The 23,730-nt window shown below is 35.0% G+C and overlaps 1 protein-coding gene across 3 annotated transcripts in view; it reads right to left on the bottom strand.

Annotated features, from left to right (window-relative positions):
- The window catches only part of LOC118190719 (CWF19-like protein 1), a 229,445-nt gene that overhangs the window by 185,718 nt on the left and 19,997 nt on the right, over nt 1-23,730 (bottom strand). For all 3 annotated transcript variants that reach the window (XM_085807349.1, XM_085807350.1, XM_085807348.1), the window contains exon 3: nt 10,798-10,882. In XM_085807349.1, coding sequence (XP_085663475.1) covers nt 10,798-10,882 — 85 coding nt within the window. The remainder of the gene's footprint in view (nt 1-10,797; nt 10,883-23,730) is intronic.

Genomic DNA, 23,730 nt, shown 5'->3' with positions numbered 1-23,730 from the left:
GGGGAATGAAGACTTAATAGGAAAGAATAACAAATTAAATAAAATTGGTTATTTAAAATAAATATAAATCCCTGCAGCTGCTCATGCCAGAATTTAGCAGACTTGGAAAAAAGTCCTTAACGACCTGTTACAAACTGTTAAATTCTACATCAAACAGACCCTGAGCCCTGTTTACACACAAAATCTAAAAATTTTTAACTAGGTAACAAAAGCAACTACAGGGAAGCAAATCAGCAGAAGCAAAAAAGAAGAATGTATTACTTTTGTTACCTAGTTAAAAATTTTTAGATTTTGTATGTAAACAGGGCTCAGGGCTTGTTTGATGTAGAATTTAACAGTTTGTAACAGGTCGTTAAGGGTTTTTTTCCAAGTCTGCTAAATTCTGGCATGAGCAACTGTAGGGATTTATATTTATTTTAAATAACCAATTTTATTTAATTTGTTATTCTTTCCTATTAAGTCTTCATTCCCCTAACTGTCAGTGCCAGAATACTTAAATTTGGTAGCGCGCGTGAAGGAATGCAAATTCCACGTGGAAGAAAGAGTTTAAAAGCCAAGGTTCAGTAGGAAAGAGAGTTGTTAGACTGTTTGCCGTCACCTCTGCTGCTTAAGCATCTGCTCCCAGAGCTGTTGCTGGTTCGCGTGGCTTAATTGTATTTACCTGCTGCCACTAGTTTTCGACGGGGGTTTAACCCTTTCCACTCCTTAATGTTTTCTTCCTCACTAACCAACAATTCTTTAATCCATTTACCAAATATATTTAAAAAAAAAAAAAAAAGAGGGTTTCAATAAAAGGTTGTATTGCAACTGTGTAGTGTTTGTAACAGATATGTTTTCGATTAAATTAAGTAGTAGGATAGTACATAAATATAAATTTACATATTTAACTAATTTATTTACCTTAATTATTTATAATTTTTCAAAGTATGTTATTTTTTAAAACATTCGTCTGGATAAAGACCGGGTTTCCTATCACAAGCATCACAATAGAATATTTTCTTTTCTTCCTCCTTTGACCTTCCGGTTGTAACACATCACACAGTTCTTGTGTTTTTATGAGAAAAAATAAAATTAGTCTTCCCATCTAACCATTAGATATTATCATCTTTGGATAATCGCCCGAGTCTTTTGTGTAGGAGCACGAAAGTCTTTAATTAGATTTATCAATAAATTTTCTCTATAATCTAATATGGTAGTCGGTTTGTTTATTTCTTTTTCACTAGCATTTTCAGTCGTCTTTGATCTTTTTCTCGCAGGTTGTGAAACAGAAAACTGTTTTGTACTAAACATTGTGACCACTCTTTTGTCACGCCATGTTACTAACGTTTTCTTCTTTTCTATAAGCAATTTTATGTACAACAGCTAATTTTTTTTTCTGGCAATCCTTTTCGATTGGCCATAATTCTTCCAGTAAGAACGCAATTAGGTTTTAGAAGTTCTGCACCTAAAGTGGGGTTCGTATAAAATCTATCAGTAAAAATATGATACCCTTTACCTTCAGGAATCGAATTTCGTAAATTTCGATAGAGTTGCATCACAATTCTGCTAGTGAAATTACGATCTGGTCTAATTAAGCCCTCTGTTGTAATTTTACCATAATATGGAACAAATGTATATAAATAACTTGTCTTAGAATCTGCTAAAACATAAACTCGAAGTCTCCATTTTGTTGGTTTTTTAGGATTAGACATGAGAAAGATTATTTTCCCCATGAACGAGATTGTAGATTCGTCAAATGCCAAATTTTCACGAGATATATAATTTTCTATTAATTTTTGGTTTAGGTAATCCAGAAAGTTGCTCACTCTTTCTATCCTTGTTTTCGTCTTTTGAGTGTTTGGTGAAATTGTTTCCAAATGTAGTGACCAAAATATTCGGAAAAAACATGTATGATTCCAAAGCTGGTGAAACAAGACCCATATTTATGATGACACTAATAATAGCTCTCATTTCGCTCTCAGTTACATCTTTCCAATTTTACTGCTGCGTATGTATTAGTTCCACTCACTATTTTTTAGTAGAGTAGGAGCCAAAAAAAAAACTCAAAAAATTCTAAAACTGGATGTGCAGCTGGATGGAACTTGTGGCTCAACAACATTTTCACCAACTAAGAATTTTATATTATGATGATAATTGTCTTCTTCAGTGACATTTGTCCATAACGTTTCATCAGTTCCAACAAACTGCCTGTTATATGTAGAAAGAGATGGTTGCTCGTTGCTATCCTAATTTATCGTTTATAAGTCTTCTTCTTACAATAATTTCTTCGTCGGAATCGGTCTAGGTTTGAAAAGGAACCGAAAATAATAGCTCAGATAATAATAGCTCGCTTTTGTTAAATTTATATTATCTTCCAATAATTCAAGTTCATTATCTATTTGAGTCATACATTCGTCATCACTACTTTAATATTCATTGGTGAATTATTGTTTTATCTTGATTCAAGGCATAATATCAAAGATATTTTGTTTAATACAAATACAGTTAAAAATACGATTACGACGATACGACAAAAGAATATGATTTTTCTCTACGTCGGGAACTTGCTATCCTGAAGACAGCAATACTGAGACAAGGTCATGCAGATGTTCCTTATCTCGTCCTCCAAGGATATAGTTCCCAGACAAAGGGACTCTTGCCGTGACCTTCCTGAATTTAGATGGCCCGGTCAGCTTCAAAGTCACGTATTTGAGGCCACGAAAGGCGTCTGAACTTTCAACCTTCACTCTGCACTGCGGGCATTGCAAGCGAAGAATTCTACGTTAGTTTGCGTGCTGTACATTAACATTTCACTCTGTTTTTTTCATTATTCATGCATTTCTTATTACTAAATTTGAGTTAAATAATTTAAGTAAAGTAGTTATGCTGTTTTGGTTAATAGTTAATTACTGATAATTAAGTTTACTTATTTCTTAAATATTTGTTAATAAATATAGCTATCAACTTCAATGTAGAGCTAAAATGAGTTAAGTCTTCTTTCATTCCTGCAGGATGTTGTGTTCCAAGTTGCAGATCGAATTATGATAAAACCAATGAATATATATACAGTCAAAAGTCTTTAATACGGACTCGACGGGACTTCGGCGATTCCGGATTATCGGTTTTTCCGGATTATACATCATTAGTTTAAATCTGGTAAGATGGCATGCAGAAATTATAAAATTAAAAATATGAAACCGTAATTTACGAAATAAACAGGTACAGGTAGAAGCTAGCACCTCCGTAGTACCACAGGTAATTGAGGTATTGCTGAACCTAGCTAACTGTTAAACTTTCCACCCCAATTTTGAGGGAGAACACACCGGGGGGGGGGGTTGATCTAAAGGGTATCAAAATTTACAAAAAAAAAAAAGCTTAATATTTATTTGTTTACTTTATTAAACATTTCTTTCAACGTGCGCATGTGTAAAGCATACATTACGCAAAGTCGAAATTAGAAAACTGCAACCAGAAAACTATTTGATGTGCATTCGTGATATTTATAATAATGAGGAATTTGATTTAAATCATATCAAAGACGGAGTACATCGAGATGAAATACTACATTTAGTAAGGAATTATAAGCCGAATAAAATAAAAACATCTGCCATGAAGATAACACTGACATAACACTGGATAACACTGACAGATCAACTTCCAGTTCATTGCGCGCCACGACGTGTTCCCCTTCCTCCACAGAGCAGCGTGAAATTGATAAACAGATTTCGGAATGGTTAGAGAAACAAAGGATATGCCTTTATCTATTTTTTGCAGCAATTCCACTTTTTGTTTGATGGACATCGAAACATGCTTTCGCTTTGTAGATCCTTTCACAGCTCCAGAATCGGAAATTCTTTTTGACATAATCGAAAGTTCAAGCTCACTTTTATAAAATTGCTCTAACAGTCTGCAAAAAATAATAAGCTGGATCCAATTCGAAGATTAAGGAACAACGCAATCTGCAACATTAACTGAAATAGATAATTAGATAATTTTAGCTTAGCTTATACCATCCGTAATACATTAAACCGTGACCTTCGATTCTCGAAGGCCACGATTAAACGCGCATGCGTCAACACATCATGCGTTGGTTGACGCATGCACAGAAAGTTTGTAGCTATGAGGTCCGGATTAAAGACATTTGACTGTATATACAGGTTTTCAGGTTTCCAAAAGATACATTAAAACAAGATTTCTGGATAAAAAATTCCAAACGAGCGTTGCATGTGAGAAAAATTTTTGAGATGATGATACCATTTGGTACGATTATTTATCGAAAAACGAAGGCTCTTGTTATTTAAGTGTGTAAAGGACACCCTAATGCTTATCCATGCATTTTCTGGTTGTCCAAAATACTTCGCTGAGAATCTGACATCACCAAGGATAAGCACAGAGGAAAAAAAAGCCAATATGGATAACCATATTTTTAATAAATTTTTGAAAAAAGGACAAAATTTTATCTTTTGAGGATTTTTCTTCTTCATTGTGGAATAAACCAAACATTTCAGATGATTTAAATATAATTTCACATAAAATCTGCTGATCGAAATTTATATTTTATTGCTCAGTTTTAATCTACAGCCTAAAATTGGAAAAAGTATCTATGTATCACTTCATATGAATATAGCAGCGTTTCTTGGGCAAGAAGTTGTTGAAATGGGAGTATTTAAAAATACATTAAATGGAAACACTAAACTTAATTTATGGACTGAATTTTAAAACATTTATAGTTATGTCAAAAGAATAATATTAAAAACATTAAAATCGAACTACAACTTATCAGTATATAACTAGGAAGCATATGTTGAATAAAAATCACTTGAGTAATAAAATGGCTAGAAGTACTGGTCTTTGTTTATTCGTTATATATTATCCCAACAGCCACCAAGCGGTAAAATCACTGAACACTGGTAGTCCAACCTGCGTTTGAATCCAGGCGAAGGGGCTCGCTGCAAGGGTATTTTCGTGATTTTTCCCGAAGTATAACCTGTATAACGTGTATACGAACCAGTTTCCCTTAGAAAGTCCTCTGCGAAGGCATCCCTCAGACAGATAACCCTAGTTTGCTTTACTATAATAAACTAAATCAAGTCAAGAGAAATCATTACACATTAAGCAAGCTGCTTGTTACAGTTTCCTCTATGACAGTCAACTAATCTGTCTTCCGTCCGTTTACCATCTCCTAGGCCTGTTAAACTCTGATGTATCAATGAACTTTAAAAATTACTGGAACATGAACAATTCGTGAATTTATTTATTGATGAAGTTCGAGTGAAAAAGGTGACATAGATAGGGAAAAAAATTAATTGGCTTTCCTAAGAATCTTGAAAGTACTGAAGCAACATCTGTTCAGTCTTTTATGATTTCTTTATCAGATTATAAAGATATCATTACATTAGTAATAATTCACTTACGGTAACGCTGCACAAAATTACGCTTTATTTAATTTACGTTGGCAAATGCCAAGAGGATTTTAATTTTTCTGAGACTTTTGAACTTCTGTTCTTTTTGTTAGATAATAACTGAAATGAATAAAAAGTACTCTTGCATACTTTTTGAAAGCTCTGAAGTATTTATAGTTTTAAAGCATTGGGTATATTACTAATCGTTCATTCAAGTTGTTCTTAAAATTAAAAATGCAATAATGATTAATAAACAATTATATCGTGATAAAGAAAAATCAGTTTTATATCTTTTAATTGGTTAGTGTTTAGTATTGGTTAAATAACGTCAGTTAATTACACTCACGTTTGTGAAAATTGGAACACCATGAAGGACTTACGCGAGTGAGCTGAAATTTTCAGGAAATGCAAAGTAGCGCATGATATGCAAATGATTAGAATTGCAAATCCGTAGCGCATGCGTATGCTGAGCAGCGCCCTCTGAACGGCTGATGGATCCGAATAAATAGACGGCTGTAGCGAGGCGTGTATGGTTATCGGTGGTTATCTGCTAGTGGTAAACGTTAACTCAATCTGTACTTATGCCTCGTCGACGAAAGAGAGCGAGATTTGAACAACTTACAGAGTTTGAACGAGGGAGAATCATCAGCCTTCGTGAAGCTGGATTGTCGTATCGTGCAGTAGCCTCTCGTGTGCAGCGTAACAGCAGCACAGTGATGCGCGTTTGGAAGCAGTGGACGGACGAGTGTCGGACAACTCGGAAATCCGGGAGTGGACCCCGAAATGTGACGTCAGCTCGCGATGATAGACACCTGGTCCGCATGGCGCGGACGGACCGTACAGCTTCCTCTAGACAATTGGCAGCACTGTGGTCAATAGCTACAGGTGTTTCATTGTGTGCTTCATCAATTCGTAGACGTCTGCTGCAGTGTGGACTGCGCGCACGGACTCCTTTATACAGGATCCCCCTAATGCACGACAATCGCCGCCTGCGGCTACAATGGGCCAATCAGCATAGAGACTGGTGTGCTGATTGGCAGCATGTCGTGTTTTCTGACGAATCCCGCTTTAATTTGTGGTACCATGATGGCCGCATTCGTGTCAGACGCTATGCCGGTGAATGCCACCTTCCGGAGTGCATTATCGAACGCCACAGTGGACGAACACCCGGAGTTATGGTCTGGGGCGCCATAGCATATCATAGACGATCTCAATTGCTACGAATTGTGGGCAATCTGAACAGTAACCGGTATATCCGTGAAGTTCTACAGCCCGAAGCTGTTCCCTTCCTTCAAAGCTTGCCAGGCGCTGTATTTCAACAGGACAATGCCCGCCCTCATACTGCTCGGATTGTTAAATCCTTCTTTGCAGCGCAGCAGGTACAGCTTCTTCCTTGGCCTGCGTGTTCCCCGGATATGTCGCCAATTGAACATGTGTGGGATGTCATTGGTCGGCATCTTGCTCGTGATCCTCGTCCTGTTGCGTCTGCAGACGAACTTTGGGTACGCGTACAAACGATATGGAATGCTCTTCCTCAGTCAGACATTCAAACTTTGTTTGAATCCATGCCACGTCGTGTAGCAGCACTTATTGCGGCGCGTGGTGGCCACACAAAATACTGATTCTGATCTCTTGTTCTTGTTTGTTTGCTTTGAACATTTAATCATTTATTTGTACCACTACCACTCAACTGTGTATTAAATTGCATTCAATTATGACGATTCCTTCTTGGTGTTGCAATTTTCACAACGTGAGTGTATTTATACTAGGGAATCTTTCCTTCACATCTGCAAAATTTGGGATCAGTGAAATCAACAGTTAATTTTGTAACTATATTTTTCGGAGTATTTATAGAATAATCAAACTATAAAGATTTATTTATGTTAATAAATAGCCACCTTTATTTATTTAATTATTTTAAAACTTTGTTTTTCAGCAAATCCTAAAAAATTATTCCTGTGCAGTATAAAAATAATCGTACAAAATGTCGTAAAAAATTGGATAGAAATTCTGTCAATACTTTTTAAAATAATTCTTATGGAGCTATCAATCTTAACTATAATTAAATGACCTTCCATATATGTTTTTAAATAAGTCTCTGAAAATTTAATTCTATACATTATTTAAAACAAACAAATCTAAACATTTAACGAAAAGCGCGTATTCAAACCTGAAGCAAAGTCACGGAAGACTCTGACACCTTCCATAATGTTACTCCATAGCTAACCAGGCTATGTTCTTCCAGTTGGCCGGCTTGGAGATTGCAACTGTACCTGTTTCTTACCCAAGGCGATATTCGCGCTATGATTTAGAGTATGACAAGAGAGAGGTGTGACATGGTGGTGTATTTAATTATGGCAACGCACACTAGGGCTATCTGCCTAAGGGGAGGGATGCCTTCGTGGAGGACTTTCTAAGGGAAACTGGCTCGTATACACGTTACACATAGGGAAAACCATGAAAACACCCATGCAGCCAGCCAGTTCGTGGAATTTGAACCTCGGACTGAACTACCAGTGTTCAGCGACTTTACCGCTCAGCTGCTGGTGGGCTGACAAGCGAGAGGAAAGTTGAGGTTTGGACATCATGAAGCAAGGTTGTTTCAAGAGGGGCGTAGCCGAATACCTCAATGAGCATATACGGGACTTCGAAATTCAACGAGCCGACTTTTCCAAGCTAGAAGACAGTATGCCCATCGAGAATACTGGAGGTAGCACTGTTCTGCTTGGATTATTTTACTGTGCTAGGAGATTTAGCAAGGACTAATCTTTCCGAATATGCTGTTGTTTTAGCACAGTACATTTGTAACCATTTAGAAGTACTATGGATTAAGTGTTATCTACATATCAGATTGATGTAATCTTAATTTCATTTACATTTTTATTAAAATTCTGGCTATTGCTTTATAACTTGAGTTTGGAATCATTTCAACCCTAAAATACAACAGAGGCTTTGGGTAGCATGTTTGACCACTACACCACACTATAAATGATTCTTTTGATCCTAATGAAAAAATAATACTAAAAAAAATTTTAAATAGTATAAATTGGTCAAATATGATATATTTAGTCTTTATTTACATAGTACAAAAAAATTTGAAAGAAAAAAAAAGTTTTAAATATTTTCAAATATTTTAGAAATTACCATGTATAATTTTGAGTCTAGCTCCATAAAGGAGTTGGTGTAAAAAACATGATGTTGAGCCACACTGGACATATGTTAAAATTATACTCACAAATTTTAAATTATCTAACTTGGTCAAACATCAAACATAATAACTTTAGTCTTCCTTTACATATTACAAAATATTTGAAAGGGGAAAAATAGGTTTAAACATTTAAAATTATTTTAGAAAATACAATGCATAATGTCAAGTCTAGCTCAACAAAGGAGTTGGTGTAACAAATATTATGTCAAGCCACACTCAACATAGGAGCCCTAAGGGTTAATACACAGGCATTATTCTGAGCCCTGTAGTTTAGTTCGATGACTTTTACATATCTTAAATCTTTAGTTAATTCTTCTTTATTTCAGTTACCGCCCAAGCAGAGGCATAGTTTGATAGCGTCGAGTTGGAGCATTGTAAATTTTATAGAGTTAATAAAGGGTACTTTTAACCTTTCTTCCATGCAGTTACTACTTTTAAGTTTTCACACAGGAGTTACTCTAGTGGACTCTACAAAATAAACTTAAGTTTTTTTGAAACATTAAACCATTCTCTTAAAAGAAAAATTAATGCAACACAAGAATGACAGCATTATTTTCTTTTATATAGTATGTAAGGATTATGTTAATTTTATTAACAGTTAAATTTTGAATTAAAGTTCCTTTCCTATCGATTCTTAACTTCAACCGACCACTTTCGGCCAGAACATAGTTTTAAATGGTCTATAACAACGAAAATGTTTTTTAAAAAAAATCTTCTGAGAGAAACAAACAATGAGCCCAAGTGTCTAGGAGGGCAGTAATAGGCACGTTATTTACAAGGACATGTATCTCAGGCATGACTAGATTTTGCACCACCACTGTATTGAGACTAATTTATGAGGGACTTTTCTTCCCTCTCAGCGACCGTTGTCCCTTCTCAATCACCGGTTTGCGTTTAAATTCTGGTTCCCCGCCCCTTCTTTACGCCGATTTTTATATCCGCCACCCTTAGATTTATCCGCACTGTTGTTATTCTAATTTCCACCTTTTCCAGTCTGCCGATATATATTCTGCTGAACTTGCGGTTTCTTCTGAGGAGCAAACGTTGAATATTGGCCAAACTGACTTGCACGTGCTTTCTCCGAGTTCCTTCTACTTTGGAATTTCAACACGAGCTGGAATAGAACTTCTAATGTTTGCAGGTTACAGACTTTAATGTTTGCAGGTTACAGACTAATCCCTTTATACCAGCTGAAATGCAGGTCCAGTAGCTCCAGGAAGGTCATCACTGAGCCTTTGCCGTGAAATCTTGCGGCTGGCTTCATCGCCGCACGCATTGTTTCTATGATAAATCCAAATCCTTCCATTGGATTTGTGGAGGTCTGAGGAACCTAAAAGGTAAGAGGGGTCAACGTAAATTTCCCAAACTCTAACGACATGGTCCGTTGCCAACTTTTCGGGAGCCAATTGTAGAGTTTCTCACTTTGAAAGTCTAAATTACTGTTGGAAGTGAAGAATCTTACGAACTGATAAGCAAAAAATCGCTTGATTTCGTGTGACAAGAAACAACAAGTTAGAAGGGTAAACTAACTCTTTATTATTCCAACTAAGGTTTAACAAAACTCCGTCATGGAGTGTACAATAAAGCCGACACTTCGGCTTGAACTTAAGAGACTAAGAATAATACTAACTAAAGAGATATAGCCGAAGCTATCAAGATTCTAACAAAGTTGGTCCCTTAACGTTAACAGACTGCGAAGCTATCAAGGGCCTAAAGTACGGCCGAACATAATAATAGCTTACGAGGGAGTAGCCTAAAAAGGTGGATGCATGCAGCCAGAATACCTAGTATCTCTCTCTAAGACCAAAGAAATTTGCGATTAAATACTGCTCTTTCTCATTATGTATGCAGACGTGATCCTAAAACTATGTTCTGACCGGAAGTGGTAAGTTGAAGTTAAGAATTGATAGGAAAGCAACTTTAACTTAAAATTTAACTGTTAATAAAATTAACATAATCCTTATAGGTACATAATGAATAATTTAAGTATTCTCGATTATGATGAATTTTCAAAAGCAGACAATGAATGGTTAAGTAATTCAAATAAATAGGTTTTCAAGTACTTAAAACAAATTAGTACCACTTTTCTTTCTGCAATATAATGCAAGAAAATATAGCCATCTAAGATATAATGCAAACATTATAAAAATTCACACATACTTAAATATTTTTGCCAGTCACAACACAGAGATATTTAAAAGTACATACGTCAAATGGGCCTTTATCCTTATTCATTTTTTTAACTTTTTCGAAAAGAAGCTCAAACCGTCCAAGAACATCTCCAGCAACCAGTCTAAAAAGAAAAAATAATAATGTTTATATACATAGATTAATGATACTATTTTACAAATACAGTAGAAGATCGAAAATCTGCAATGCCTGGGCCTAAAATGTCAATAGTGAAATGTGGATGATTAGGTGGCATTTAGAGATTAACGGCTTTTAGTTTCCTCATTCACTATTAAAGCATGTTACCATATTCTATTAATTACTGCTTTTTCCACCGTCGACAAATAAATATTTAAAAATAACTTACACTGGAAAGAGTATTAAATATTTGGACTCACTATGTTTGATCCCCTGGCACATTTTTCATGTGAAATTTTAACGAAGAAACTGAGATGGAGTTTACAAACGATAAAAGGTCTATTATTAAATTCTTCCCGGCAAAAGGAACTACCCATGCTGTGAAAGAATATTCGCTGCCCTGTTGGCATGGTGGCACATGCCTTTTGCAGCATGGAGGCCCTCACCTAAAAGTCCTCGCGAGAGGTTAGTGGTTGGGGAAGAGGAATCTCTCATCCATCCCATGCGATGCTTTCCTTCAATATCGGGACAGAAACAGGCAAAAAGTTGAGCTGTCACCTGTAAAGTGCCCAAAGCCTCGGACAGTGACCAGGTGCTCATTTCCTCTTGGCCATGATAAATTTATGAACTTGATTCAGATCCTCCCAAATCAGAAGCATGAAAAGCAAAAACAAATTCTGTTCAATAACACACAAAAAAAATATATGTTTTAGAACCAATAAAAGATCGAAATGGTCAAATCAGGCCACACGAAGGACAGCGAACTCGAAATTGGTTTGCTCGAATTATTCACATAAAACTCATATTTATATAAGAGTTTCATGCTCATTTTTAAATACTGTCCTCAAACATTAATGCACAATTATATTTTCGAGCAGCAGTACATCTTTATCACAAAACTATATTTTTGAACAACACTGTCTTAAAAAAATTATTAGGATTGCCATTACTATCTCTGGCTATATTTAGCACTGAGTTTCATGTTGGGCGACGACCACTACCCCATTTTAAAAAAAGTGCAATAACTTTTTTACAATGATTTGAACTAAAAGTAGTACTTTTCATTGTATCAGAATTTTAAATAAAGCTTGAACATTCTAGCGAATATCTTTCACATGCTTTTTACACTTTTGCTTTTTATGCAAAATTATAATATATTTACGATATCATTCCTTATGAAAAAATCAAAAGAAAATAAATAGCTCCTATGTATTTCTCGTGAACTTGTTTTCATTTACTCTGTTCTTTTTCGGTTTAGTGATTTTGCATTTTTGATTTGAAATGATTTAAAATCCTCATTATCTCATGTCTATGTAAGGACTTTTGGTCTTCTACTGTATTTATATAAACATACATACTGTAGTGTTAGCACAATTCGTAAAACATTATTTTTAATGTACCTTAATGGCCTTTCCACTTTTTTTTACTAAAGACCGTGCTGCTTCACTTTTTATAGTGATAGAAAATTCTGTTAGCAATCAAGCATAAGAAAAGCTAAATCTGTTCTGAAGTTTAATACAACTGAACAGAAATATACTATAAACTTTTCCTTTTATATCCCCCTTTACCATCATTTTGAAAAACATGCATATATAATAATTTCATGTAATGCAGCACTAAAGGAAATAGAACTTTTACAGCACTAGAAATAAAAATCTTAACAAATTTATTAATTTAATGACCAAATAAAATCAGCTTTTCTAGCATAGATGAACAGAAAAGAAATGAAGTTCATTTCTGGAAGATTTCTTGAGCACAAAGATTTAAATAAATACCTTAATAAATCAGTATTAATTAACAACTAATATGTTGAAAAATGCCATAAAAAACTGTCGATATGTAAGGATTGTTCTCCTTCCGTACTGTATTCCTTTATACTGTTATTGGAAGCACGCCTAGCTGGTAATAGAGAGACCTGGAATTCGAATCCTGATCAGGGTGTCGCAGATTTTTCACACTCCCTGCTTTGAAAAACCAAGATGACTTTACAAGTGGCACTCCAACAAAAATGAGGTGGACGATAATTTGTCGCCATCAGCATTTGGTGACTGAAGTTCCCTCCTTCCCTCTACAAGTAAAGGAACTATCTTTACTCTGCAAGTAAAGGAAAATGTTTCTCCCCGCATGCGATTTTTCATGTTTCCTGCTTTAAAAAACCCTAATGACTACAGATGCACAAATCTATAATCTTTGAAATTACCTTTCAAGCATGCATAAAATAGCACTTACTATATTTTAACCACTTTACAATTAATAAATACTGAATGCTAATTATTACAAAAAAAAACAACTACTTTAATATTTAGTGATAAATCTAGACGATTTCTTAATTAAATTAACTCCCTTTACATAGCGCGAAATTCTGTTTAACGTCTGATGAAACTGTGTGTTTATACATACACTGACGAAACAAAACATTATGACCATTCCTACATTTTTCAATCAACTTGTCTGGATGACGTGGATGGTCTGCAATTAAGTGGGAATGGTTTTTAATTGCTGCTGGAGAAGGTAAGGAATCATTCTTGCACTTAATTTTATAAGTGATGGGAAAAGCTGTTGATCTAAGCAAATTTGATAAAGGGCAGATTGTAAAGGCCCGAAAACTCGGAAGGAATATCTCTAAAACTACAGGACTGGTAGGTTGTTCACGATTTGCCACTGTTAGTATTTAACCACTTGCGCTAAAAAGACATGCCACGCACGTCGAGATGCTTTTGTCTCAAACCACGAGTGACGTGAACAACACATCGATAGGCATTTATTGCAAAAATAAAAATAACGTGGTGCACATGTCGCTTAACAACGAGATTGTTTATTTCTTGAGTTACAGCTCTGGATTGCACTCGCAGACGCCGAGCGGCATAAATGAGACACTTTACCACTTGTTATATTGTAGTGCACGGCACCGCAACTGTGCAGTTTAGTCGTAGTGCAAGTGGTTAAGCAAAGTGGATAAATGACGTTGAAACCAGCAGTAAATGCCAAGGTGTTGGACGTCCCTGCGTCATCAAAGAAAAAAGATGTTGCTGTCCCGCTTGGTACAGCAACATTGGCGCCAGACAGTAGCTCCGCTTAGTATTTTCTCCCTTCTTTTGGCATGCCCTTTTGGTGTAACGGTAGTACACTCGATACGTATTTGAGAGCTTCAGGTTCGAGTTCCAGCTAGGGCATTTTTTATGTCTCCAGTATTAAATTAACCTAATGACTCTTTATTGGCACCCGAACGAAAAGGTGGTGGATGATGTTTCTTCACCACTAGGATTTGTGGATTGGCTCTCCTAACCTCCACTCGCCCTTTAAAAGGGAGTTGTTTATAAGGTATTTTCTCCCTTTCTGCATGCCTTTGTGGTGTAATGGTAGTACACTCGGTGCGTATTCGAGAGATCCAGGTTAGAGTCCCAGCGAAGGCAATGCTCATTTTTCATGTCTCCAGCATAAAAAAAAATCTAATAACCCAACAAGCTGACAGCCCAATACAATACAGGTACGAGTGCAAGTGTTTTGGAACATACAGTTCAGCAGACACTGAAGGATATTGGACTGCGCAGCAGACGTCCCACTCATGTGCCTCTGTTTAACAAGGGTCATAGCGAATTACGTCTACTGTGAACCTGGGACCACCGAGATAGAACCATAGGAAGACAGTTGTCTGGTCGTATGAATCAAGATTTTTCATTCATCACGTCGATGGTCGTGTCAGGCTACGCAGTCTTCCAGTCGAACAGTTGCTCACCCCTGTACAGCAGGTCATATACAGATCATACATTGGTGGTGGCAGTGGTATTATGATTTAGGGGACGTTCTCGTGGGTGGCTCTGGGTTGTTAGAATACACCATGAAAGATGCAGACTACCTGAACATTACTGCGAATCAGTTGCACTCTTACATGGCGTACGTCTTCCCAACTCGAAATGGACTCTTCCATTAGGACAACGCCCCATGTGACAAGGCTCGAATTGTGTTGGGAGTGGTTCAAGAAACATAAGGATGAATTCCAATCAATATCCTGGCCATCTAACTCGCTGGGACAGGGCATTAACTAATTGTTAATTTTAATGCAGAAAGTGTAATAATGAGAAAATCAACTAGATGTGCAACAATCGAGATGATTTTTGTGTCAGAATAGCCGAATGTTGTAATCTGCCAACAGACTGCACTGTTTAAAAGACGCCTGAAGAGGGCGCAGAGTTGGGTGAGCGAGAGAATGTAAGAATACATATGTTCGATTTGCCAGTATACGACTGGATTTATATATGTAAAAATGATATATTGCATTAAATTAAAATTAGCCTCTCAGCTGCTCATATTTACTAGAAATTGCCAAAGCTTCAAATTGTCACAATTTTCTCCTCAATTCAGATATCGAATCAACTTCTAAACTCTTTTCAACCTGTATCAAAATCTGTACAATATTAAATGTTTCTGGTGCATTATATGGCGTTTTCAGATTCACACACAGACTACCCCAACATACTTTCAACTTTTAAAGATTTTCTTTGCAAAACTGTTTGATAGAATCAGTACAATACTTTTTCGTATGTTTTTGAATAACATTATTAAGTTTCTTAACTAACAAGAAATGAAAAAAAAAAATAATAATTACGTTTGGACATTGATAAGTTTACTAACAACTGTGTAAAAAAAGAAATGAAATTAATTATTTTCTTTTACACATAGAGTTTATCTTATTTCATACATATATTTTATTTGCATAATAGTCGTACTATTCGCATGCGAGAGCTACGGGTGGCTCGCGAGCTATGCCATGGCCAACCCTGTAGTGGGATTCAGCATCAGAAAGAACATACGTGTGTCAACCCATATCAAGAAAACATTTTACCAATTGTAGGCAAAAAAATGATTGATAATTCACACTTTGCATCTTCAAACTTTTCGACTGACCAAATTTAAAAGGAACGATTTGCATTAAAAAATAACTACGATTCCACCACTCTGACTAGAGAAGCTCTTGGAATCAAAACTATATGCTCCAGTACAATTGTGCAGACAGCCAAATCTAGGTTATGAAAGTAAGAATTTTGATTTATGTGTCTGTGGCGGGAGTGACATAGCACAGATGCGTCACTTAGTTCATTAGAGGAAAACTCGATGCGTTTGTTTATACGAATTGATTTAGCAGAAGAAAAATTGTTAAAGCAGATTCGTGAGTTGCGGGAAGTCGAGAATTCAAGAACTACTAACCGGCGCTTCTGAATAGAGTAAAGGCAAACAAATTATTCAGCAGTTGGGGGATAATTTGCACAACGTAGAGGGAAGGTATGAAGCGAATTTATTGTGGGAAAATGAGTCCAGAATTTGGAAGATAATTTTAGTTTAGCGAAAAGGCAGTTCAAATAAGCAGTGAGGTTAAAATGATAACGTTTTGAAAGAACAAGTTATAGAGATAATTAAATATAAGACACAATAAAACATTATCGAAGAGTATGATGATATAGAAAAGGGGTATTTAATGCCATTTCGTAAGGTGGTTCATAAAGATAAAAAAATACACAAATTCAAATGGTACTTGATTGCTTGCAATTGCACAAAAGGAAATCTATCGTTAAAACAACCATTTAGAAAAAGGGCCATATCTAAATATCTTATATATCGTATTTGCATTTCAAAAATTTTAATTAGGCTTTTGCACAGACGTAGAAAATGCGTTTTTAAAGAGAGGGAAAGCAAAAGAAGTCGGACAATATTTAAAATTTTTATGGTAGCCTGATGATAACTTTAAAATTACGCAAATAGAGTTTTGCTTGGGTGTAACTGCTCACTGTTCTTATTGAGTGCGACAGTTAAATAGCATTTACAGAAATACTAACGATGAGGAATGCTTTGAGATATTAAACAGCTCAATGTATGCCGATGATTTGCGTAATGGAGAGAAAAGTGTTGAATCAGCTTTCAGTCTTTCATCAGAAAGGGTATTTGGGAGAAAGTGAGTTTTGAGAAAATTAAACATTCACTATAAAGAGTTGTATAATTTACAGATTCAGAATGGGCTGTGTGAAGAATGTTCGAGACGGATAGTGAGCTAGAAGTATTAGACCTGATATGGAATTTGGAAGAGGATGCTTTAAGGAATGTTACCCACATCACGGCTGAACAGTTGCAAAATACCAAATGATCAGTGTTAAGAGCTGAAATTAAGGTGTTTGATCCAGTGAGTTTTATTTCCTTGTTTGTGATATAAATTAAAAGACATGTATAGGAAATATGGCGGCAAGGTTTGGATAGGGATTCAGAGTTGTCTGCAGATTTTCAGTACAAATGGATACAATGTTGCTAGGAAGTTATGCAATTCAATGAGTACAAAATAGAAAGGTATTACTTGGCAAAAGATTTAAGTAATTGTTATTCGGTTCAAGTTTATATTTCCTTTGACACATCAATGGTGGCCTATTTTAGATAGTAAATGAGAAGGGTAGGAAATATCAAATGAAATAAAGATTTTATAAAATAAGCTTTTATTTGTAGAAAATATAAAGGGATTTTTCCAAAAAGACGGAAATTAAGTTTAAATTTCATACAAATTTCATTTAAAATAATTTTTTATGCTCTATCCAATGATGCAAAAGATAGTAAAAGATAGATACATGCGAGAAATCATTTAAACTTTAAATTTAAAAATTCCACACGGAATTTTGAAAAACTTGATTCACCACATTATCTTTTCCTCCATAAAGAGCCAAAGGTACTACCTTTTTTACTAAATCAAGATCATTTTGAAAGCATTACAATTCTCTACTGAATTAATTAGACTGATAATCTTGTCATTTTCCGGAATGTTCAAGTCTTAATTTCTCAGCGTCGAGTTTCAATTTGTCCTTCTTTAATTTTGCAATTACAGAAATGTTTTAAACGATAAACAAAACTTACGAACAAAAAATTTATGTCACCTGAAATCACTGGAATCGCTCATGTATATCCTTAAACAATTTACTCGAAATTGAAATGCAAACTGAATTCACTAATTAGTGCGACATAATAAACTTGAAACTCTTTTCTCTTTTCAAATTGCTTCGCTTTTGCTTCATAGTATATTTTTTTAATGTAGAAAATCACTCAAATAATATTTTTTATCTTTCTTGTTTTAAAAGGCGGTGAAGTGTTTGTTTTACAACCTGTGAAAATTTCAAAATTTTTTTACTGATACAATAGACGCCAAATATTCGAAAAATACCAAAAAATCAGGGATTATCTTAAAGTTTTTATACAGGTTTCATTTACAAATTTTTTCCACCTCTAGCCGATGGTGCAAACAATAAAATTCTGTGATTTTTAGTTTGTATAACGTAATTCAGTTATTCGATTTCATTAGTTAAGCGCTCAAAAACAGTTGATGAATTTTGTAAAGAGAATTAATTTATTGCTCCCATTAAACTATAAAATAAATAATATGTCTCCTTTTAGCTCATTAATAATTTTGAGTTTTAAATAAAAGCTGATTTTATTAAAAATTCTTTATTTATTTCATTTTTATTTTATTTATTTAGTCTCAAGGACACGTTATCGATTAAATTAATCAAACGACAAATAATTTTGAACAGTGAATAATCACTCTTTTACCTCCAACATCCCTGTTGCCTCAAACGATCGAAAAACAACCAGGAACCCCCCCTCCCAAAAAAAAAAGAAAGAAACTACATTAAAATCTCATAAAAACTTCATTCAAAAATTTTTTTGCCTCTGTCAGATGGGGCAAACAGTAGAATTCTTAACAGCTTTAGTTGTTCATCAAACAAAGACATCATTTCACCATTAAATTTTTAAAAAAATCTAAATCAAATTTTGGAGTATGTGGAAAATAAGAGCATGTCAGCTTATCAAAAAATAGTTCAAAAACAGGATGGGAAATTTTCACCATAATGAAAAATAACATGAGTTAAAATCTTATTTAATGTGGCTAGTTTAAAAAAAAATCTAGAAAGTTGCCTAATTAATATTTTTATTATTCGTCTATCAGAAGACGAAAAGTTTTTTTCATAACCTTAAAAATTTCAAATCTTTACAAAAGATATAGTTTCGAAGTCAGAAATTTTAAATTTCCATAAAATAATATAATATTACGTACCAAAATAAAATTAAGACATCAATTCTTAAAAAGAAACGCTGAGAAAAATGTTCACAAACTTATGAAATGGAAAAAGTAAAAAATTGATGCGATGGATTTCATTATGACACTGCAACATTATCACCTTTTAACAAATTCTCAACAAATACCGAAGAAGAAGGAGTGACATTTTCTCTTCTGTTTCACATTATAGCATACTTTTTTTTAATGAAGAAATTTTCCCAATTAATACATTTTATCATTCTTGTTTTAAAACAAGGCGAAGTGTTTACCTTTATAATCTGTGAAAAGTTCAAAATGTTTAACCGATACATTCTTAAAGTGTTGAAATCTTAAAATTATGAACGTGAAATAATCGAAAATTCGCTAAAAAATCAGAAATTATGTTAAAGATTTGAAGAATAATTTTGATAAGAATTTCACTCAATCAATTTTTTCCGCCCTATCCGACAGTGTAAACAGTGAATTTATGAGATTTTTAATTTGTTCATTTAACGAAGATATGTACCAAAAATCGTTTCATCGCTTTGCATTGTCATCCACAAACATTAAGTGTACAAAACTTTAACTCAATAGCATATCAAGAAGTAGTTTAAAATTGATGACAAACTTTTGACTCTTCCAACAAACACTACGAGTGAACGAAATAAAAGCTTGTAAAAAGAGGATTAGCACCGTTAACACTTGAAAGGGTCGCTCATAACGCACTTCACCACTTGCTCAAGAACACATCCAATAAGCACGCCACTCCGTCACCGAATAAATTATCTGCCCTGTGAAACAATTATTTTGCCATGCTTTAAGAATTTTAAATCGCCAGATTTTGACAAAATTGCATTATCTTGCTATATATAGAAGTGATGTTCATTCTTCAGCAAAGAAACAGTGAATTAATAGACAGCATCTTACTAGGATCAACATCCATTATTGCTTTAAGAACACTGACTTGGTAACTTGCTGCCTTGATGTGGCAAAATTATATTTGCAAAGATGGATAGAATAATGATAAATAAATCCAAGTTTTCAAGGCTTCATACTTCGCAAATTTGGCCACAAACATATCTATTTCGACGAGACCTTTTCTCCTCAGTAAAACATTTGATTTAAAATAGAAATGTTACCAAAATTATGCTCTTACAAAGCAAGAGTCAGAGGTATGATACACAGTACAATAGCATTCAACACCTGCCCTGCACAAAAGCATCCATGATTGTCGATGATAAAGTGGTGGTTTGGTCTACCGGCGACCGAGCGGTAAAGTATAGTGAACACAGGTAGTTCGGTCCGAGGTTCAAATTTCGCGAGCGGGCTGGCTGCATGGGCATTTTTGGGGTTTTCCCCATGTGTAATGTGTTAATACAAGCCAGTTTCCCTTAGAAAGTCCTCCACGAAGACATCCCTCCCTTCCATATAGTGCCTTATGGTGGAACACGTAAATAATAATAATAATAATATATGGTGGTTTGAAGAGCTAGGCTGTCATACAACTGACTAGGTTCAAATCTCAGAGAAGATACGAATGCTTTGTAAATGTATAGTGATTTTCTGGCATGTGGGCATTTAAAATCTATTGAAGCAAAAATCCCCTCGAGAGGGTGGTGTTAAAAGAAGGTTATGAAACCCCTTGATTCTTAGTCAAAACTCAGATAAAATTCCATTACGTTATTCTGTCATCATTTATATGCTAAGGCCTTGGTCAAGTTGTTGTCCATACACAGAACTAACCTATTTACCAAATCCTGAAACATTTCCAATAAATATTTCCCTAACCAAGCTGCAAATACAGCCCCCATCAATTCCAACCTAGGGAGGGACAACTTTTTTAACGGAGCTATCCTACACTTTGACATTATAAACGATGTACATACCTCTCCTCTCTTATTCTTATATCTAAAATATGCCACCGCTACATATGCCACTATTGACGCATCACTGAAAATATGAATTTCAACCGAATGACCTTTACTTAGAACTTCTGGAAAGTAGTACCTCTCTATTTTCAACGCGTTTAATTCCTCAATTTCAACGCACTACTTTATCCATTTGCACCATAACTCCTTTGGCTACTCTGAATCCCACTCCAAAACTCCAAACCTCCCTCCCATATTTCCTGCATCAGTCTCTTAACCAGCACAACAAATGGAGAAATAAATCCGACTGGGTCAAACACCTTAACTGCTGTGCTTAACATTGATCTTTTGCTATTTCTCAATGATTCTAAACTACTCAACAATGATGCAAAGTCTACTCTCAAACCATGCTAAAATCCACACTAAGCCTACCACTTTAAACTTACTATCTCAGTCAAACTTACTTTCTTCACAAAACCCTTTCTGAAGCCTCAAGTCATACAACTCTTTAGAATTAGTGTTTAGCTTTCTCAAATTGAAACTTGCGTTTCTCAAAATAGATACCGCCTCTGATGAAAGATTGAAAGCTGATTCTACACTTTCCCCTCCATAACACAAATCATCTGCATACAGTGAGCTATTTAACATCTCGATACAGTTTTTGTTTGTTTCTGTGTATTTCTTTAAATGATGTTTGATCATTGCACTCAATAAAAACGGTGAACAATTACATCCAAATAATACCCTGTTCATTTGCATAATTTTAAAGACCTCACTGTCATTATCAGGATACCACAGAGATTTTAAATATTGCCTATCTTCCCTTGCTATCCCAATCATCCAAAACGCCTTTTCTATGTCACTGCAGAATCCAATTTTAAATTTTCGAAAAGCAAGAATTCGAAAAGCTTTTCTAAGCAATCGTTTAATGATAGCTTTCCTCTTTCGCAACTGCTGCAATTAAATACCATTCGAACTTGAGTGCTTTTTTTTATCTTTACGGACCACTACTCGGAATGGCATAAAGTATCCCTTTCTCGTATCCTCACACTCTTGAATAATGTTGTTTTGTGTCTGAAATTTAATTATTTCCATAAACTGTTCCCTCACAAAGCTGTTACTTTTTAACTCTCGCTGCACCCTTTCGAACTGCCTTTTCGCTAAACCAAAATTATTTTCCAAATACTCTGGATTTCTAGTCCACAACAAGCAAGCCTCATACCTCCCATCTACATATTTCAAATCCTCTTCAAATTGTGTAATTATCCGCTTATCGGCAGCGCTCCTTTCCGACATGCACTCAGAAATTCCTAGACTTTCAATTTTCCAAAGCTGACGAATCTGTTCAGATATTTTTAATTCCTCTTCCAAATCAATGTGTATAAACAAACCGGTGGAGTCTGACCCTGAACTTAGCTTCTTACTCTCTCCTACTCTACCACTCAACGTCCAACAGAATATGCTTTCGTGCAATACTAAATATTTTACTACTGAACTCTAATTAATTTACTACTGAACCTCTAATTTTTCTATTAGAGCAGTTAAAATATTCTTGTCTCAACACACTAAAAGGCACACTCTTGTTTTAGGAGATTATAAAAATTATGTTGTCATTCTCTTCTTTCCATCAATTAGCTATAAAGTTGCACATATTTTGCAGAAATTTAACTTTCGGGTTGTTTATTCTCCTATCAATAAAATTCCGAATTCCATACTCAAGGACCCCATTCCGCATATGAATTCTTGGGGTATTTATAGGATTCCTTGCCAGTGTGGTTAAATTTACATTGGCCAAACTAAGAGAGCCTTAAAATTTCGCGTCAAGGAACATGAGGCATATGTTAGAAAAAAGGAAACACAGAAGTCTTCTGTTGCTCAACATTGTTGGTCCGAAAATCACACTTTCAATTTTTCTGCTGCGAAAATTATTCAAAAAACATCTTCCATTGGAGAACTGGATTTTCTAGAGGCATTTCACATTCAAAAAATCTTTCTGTTCTAGTTAATGATTCTAATTCCAATCCATCTTTGCCTTCGGCCTTTAAAGAAATTATGTTTTAGTTCTGGTTTCACCGACAGATGGCGCCACTCGCTTATTCTTGTCCCGGCTTTCTTATCTTATCTAATCATTATTTCCTATCTTGTTCATTTGTGGTTTTGCAACTGAGGATGGAGGTTCGGTAAAACCATCGAAACTAGTCCTGTGAAAATTTTGAAAATATAATGCTGATTTTTGTTGTTTGACTTCTGAATTACTAAATAGTCTGTTAAATGATGTGTTTTTCCCGTTAAAATGCAGTTCAAGTAATCATTCCCAATTCACTATCGCAGCTGTCAGATAAGTCAAACCTTCTTCGCGTAACTTGTGTATAATTTCTGCTGATGGCCTGGGTAATGCATTGGAACATATGGTTTTTACTTCGAGTGCTTCGATGATTAGAGTGAACCCAGTCTTATTTCTTAAAGAAAGTCTTTTCCTTTTAAATTACCTTACTGGAGGATTCGAAGATGCAAATGTATGAATTCTTAATCTTTCTATACCAATAGTTGGTAAACTTGCTTTCCTAGAAATAGACTGACAAAGATAAGATCTTTCGGACACTGAGTCGCATAACAACCTAACATTAAATGTGGAATTATTTCCGAGTAGTTGGCCTCTCGATGTTTGATAATAAATCCCGTCATAAGGAATTTGCTTACTCAGTGTTTTGAGGAATAGTGAACTAACATTTGTCTCTTTTGCTGCGCTCGCAGTACTTTTTATGGATTTATTTTCTTGAATATTTGCATCACACAGGCTCTCTAAATGCGACATAGATTTGCAAATATTACATTTAACCCACTTTGCCTTACAAAATGGTTTTTTGTGACCTTTTTTTAAACAGCGCTTGCACTTAAATT

This window comes from Stegodyphus dumicola, chromosome X1, assembly GCF_044657685.1.
Source record: "Stegodyphus dumicola isolate Sdum_Otavi_A_Nest chromosome X1, ASM4465768v1".
Lineage (NCBI taxonomy): Eukaryota > Metazoa > Arthropoda > Arachnida > Araneae > Eresidae > Stegodyphus > Stegodyphus dumicola.
This window is presented reverse-complemented; position numbering and strand designations above follow the sequence as displayed.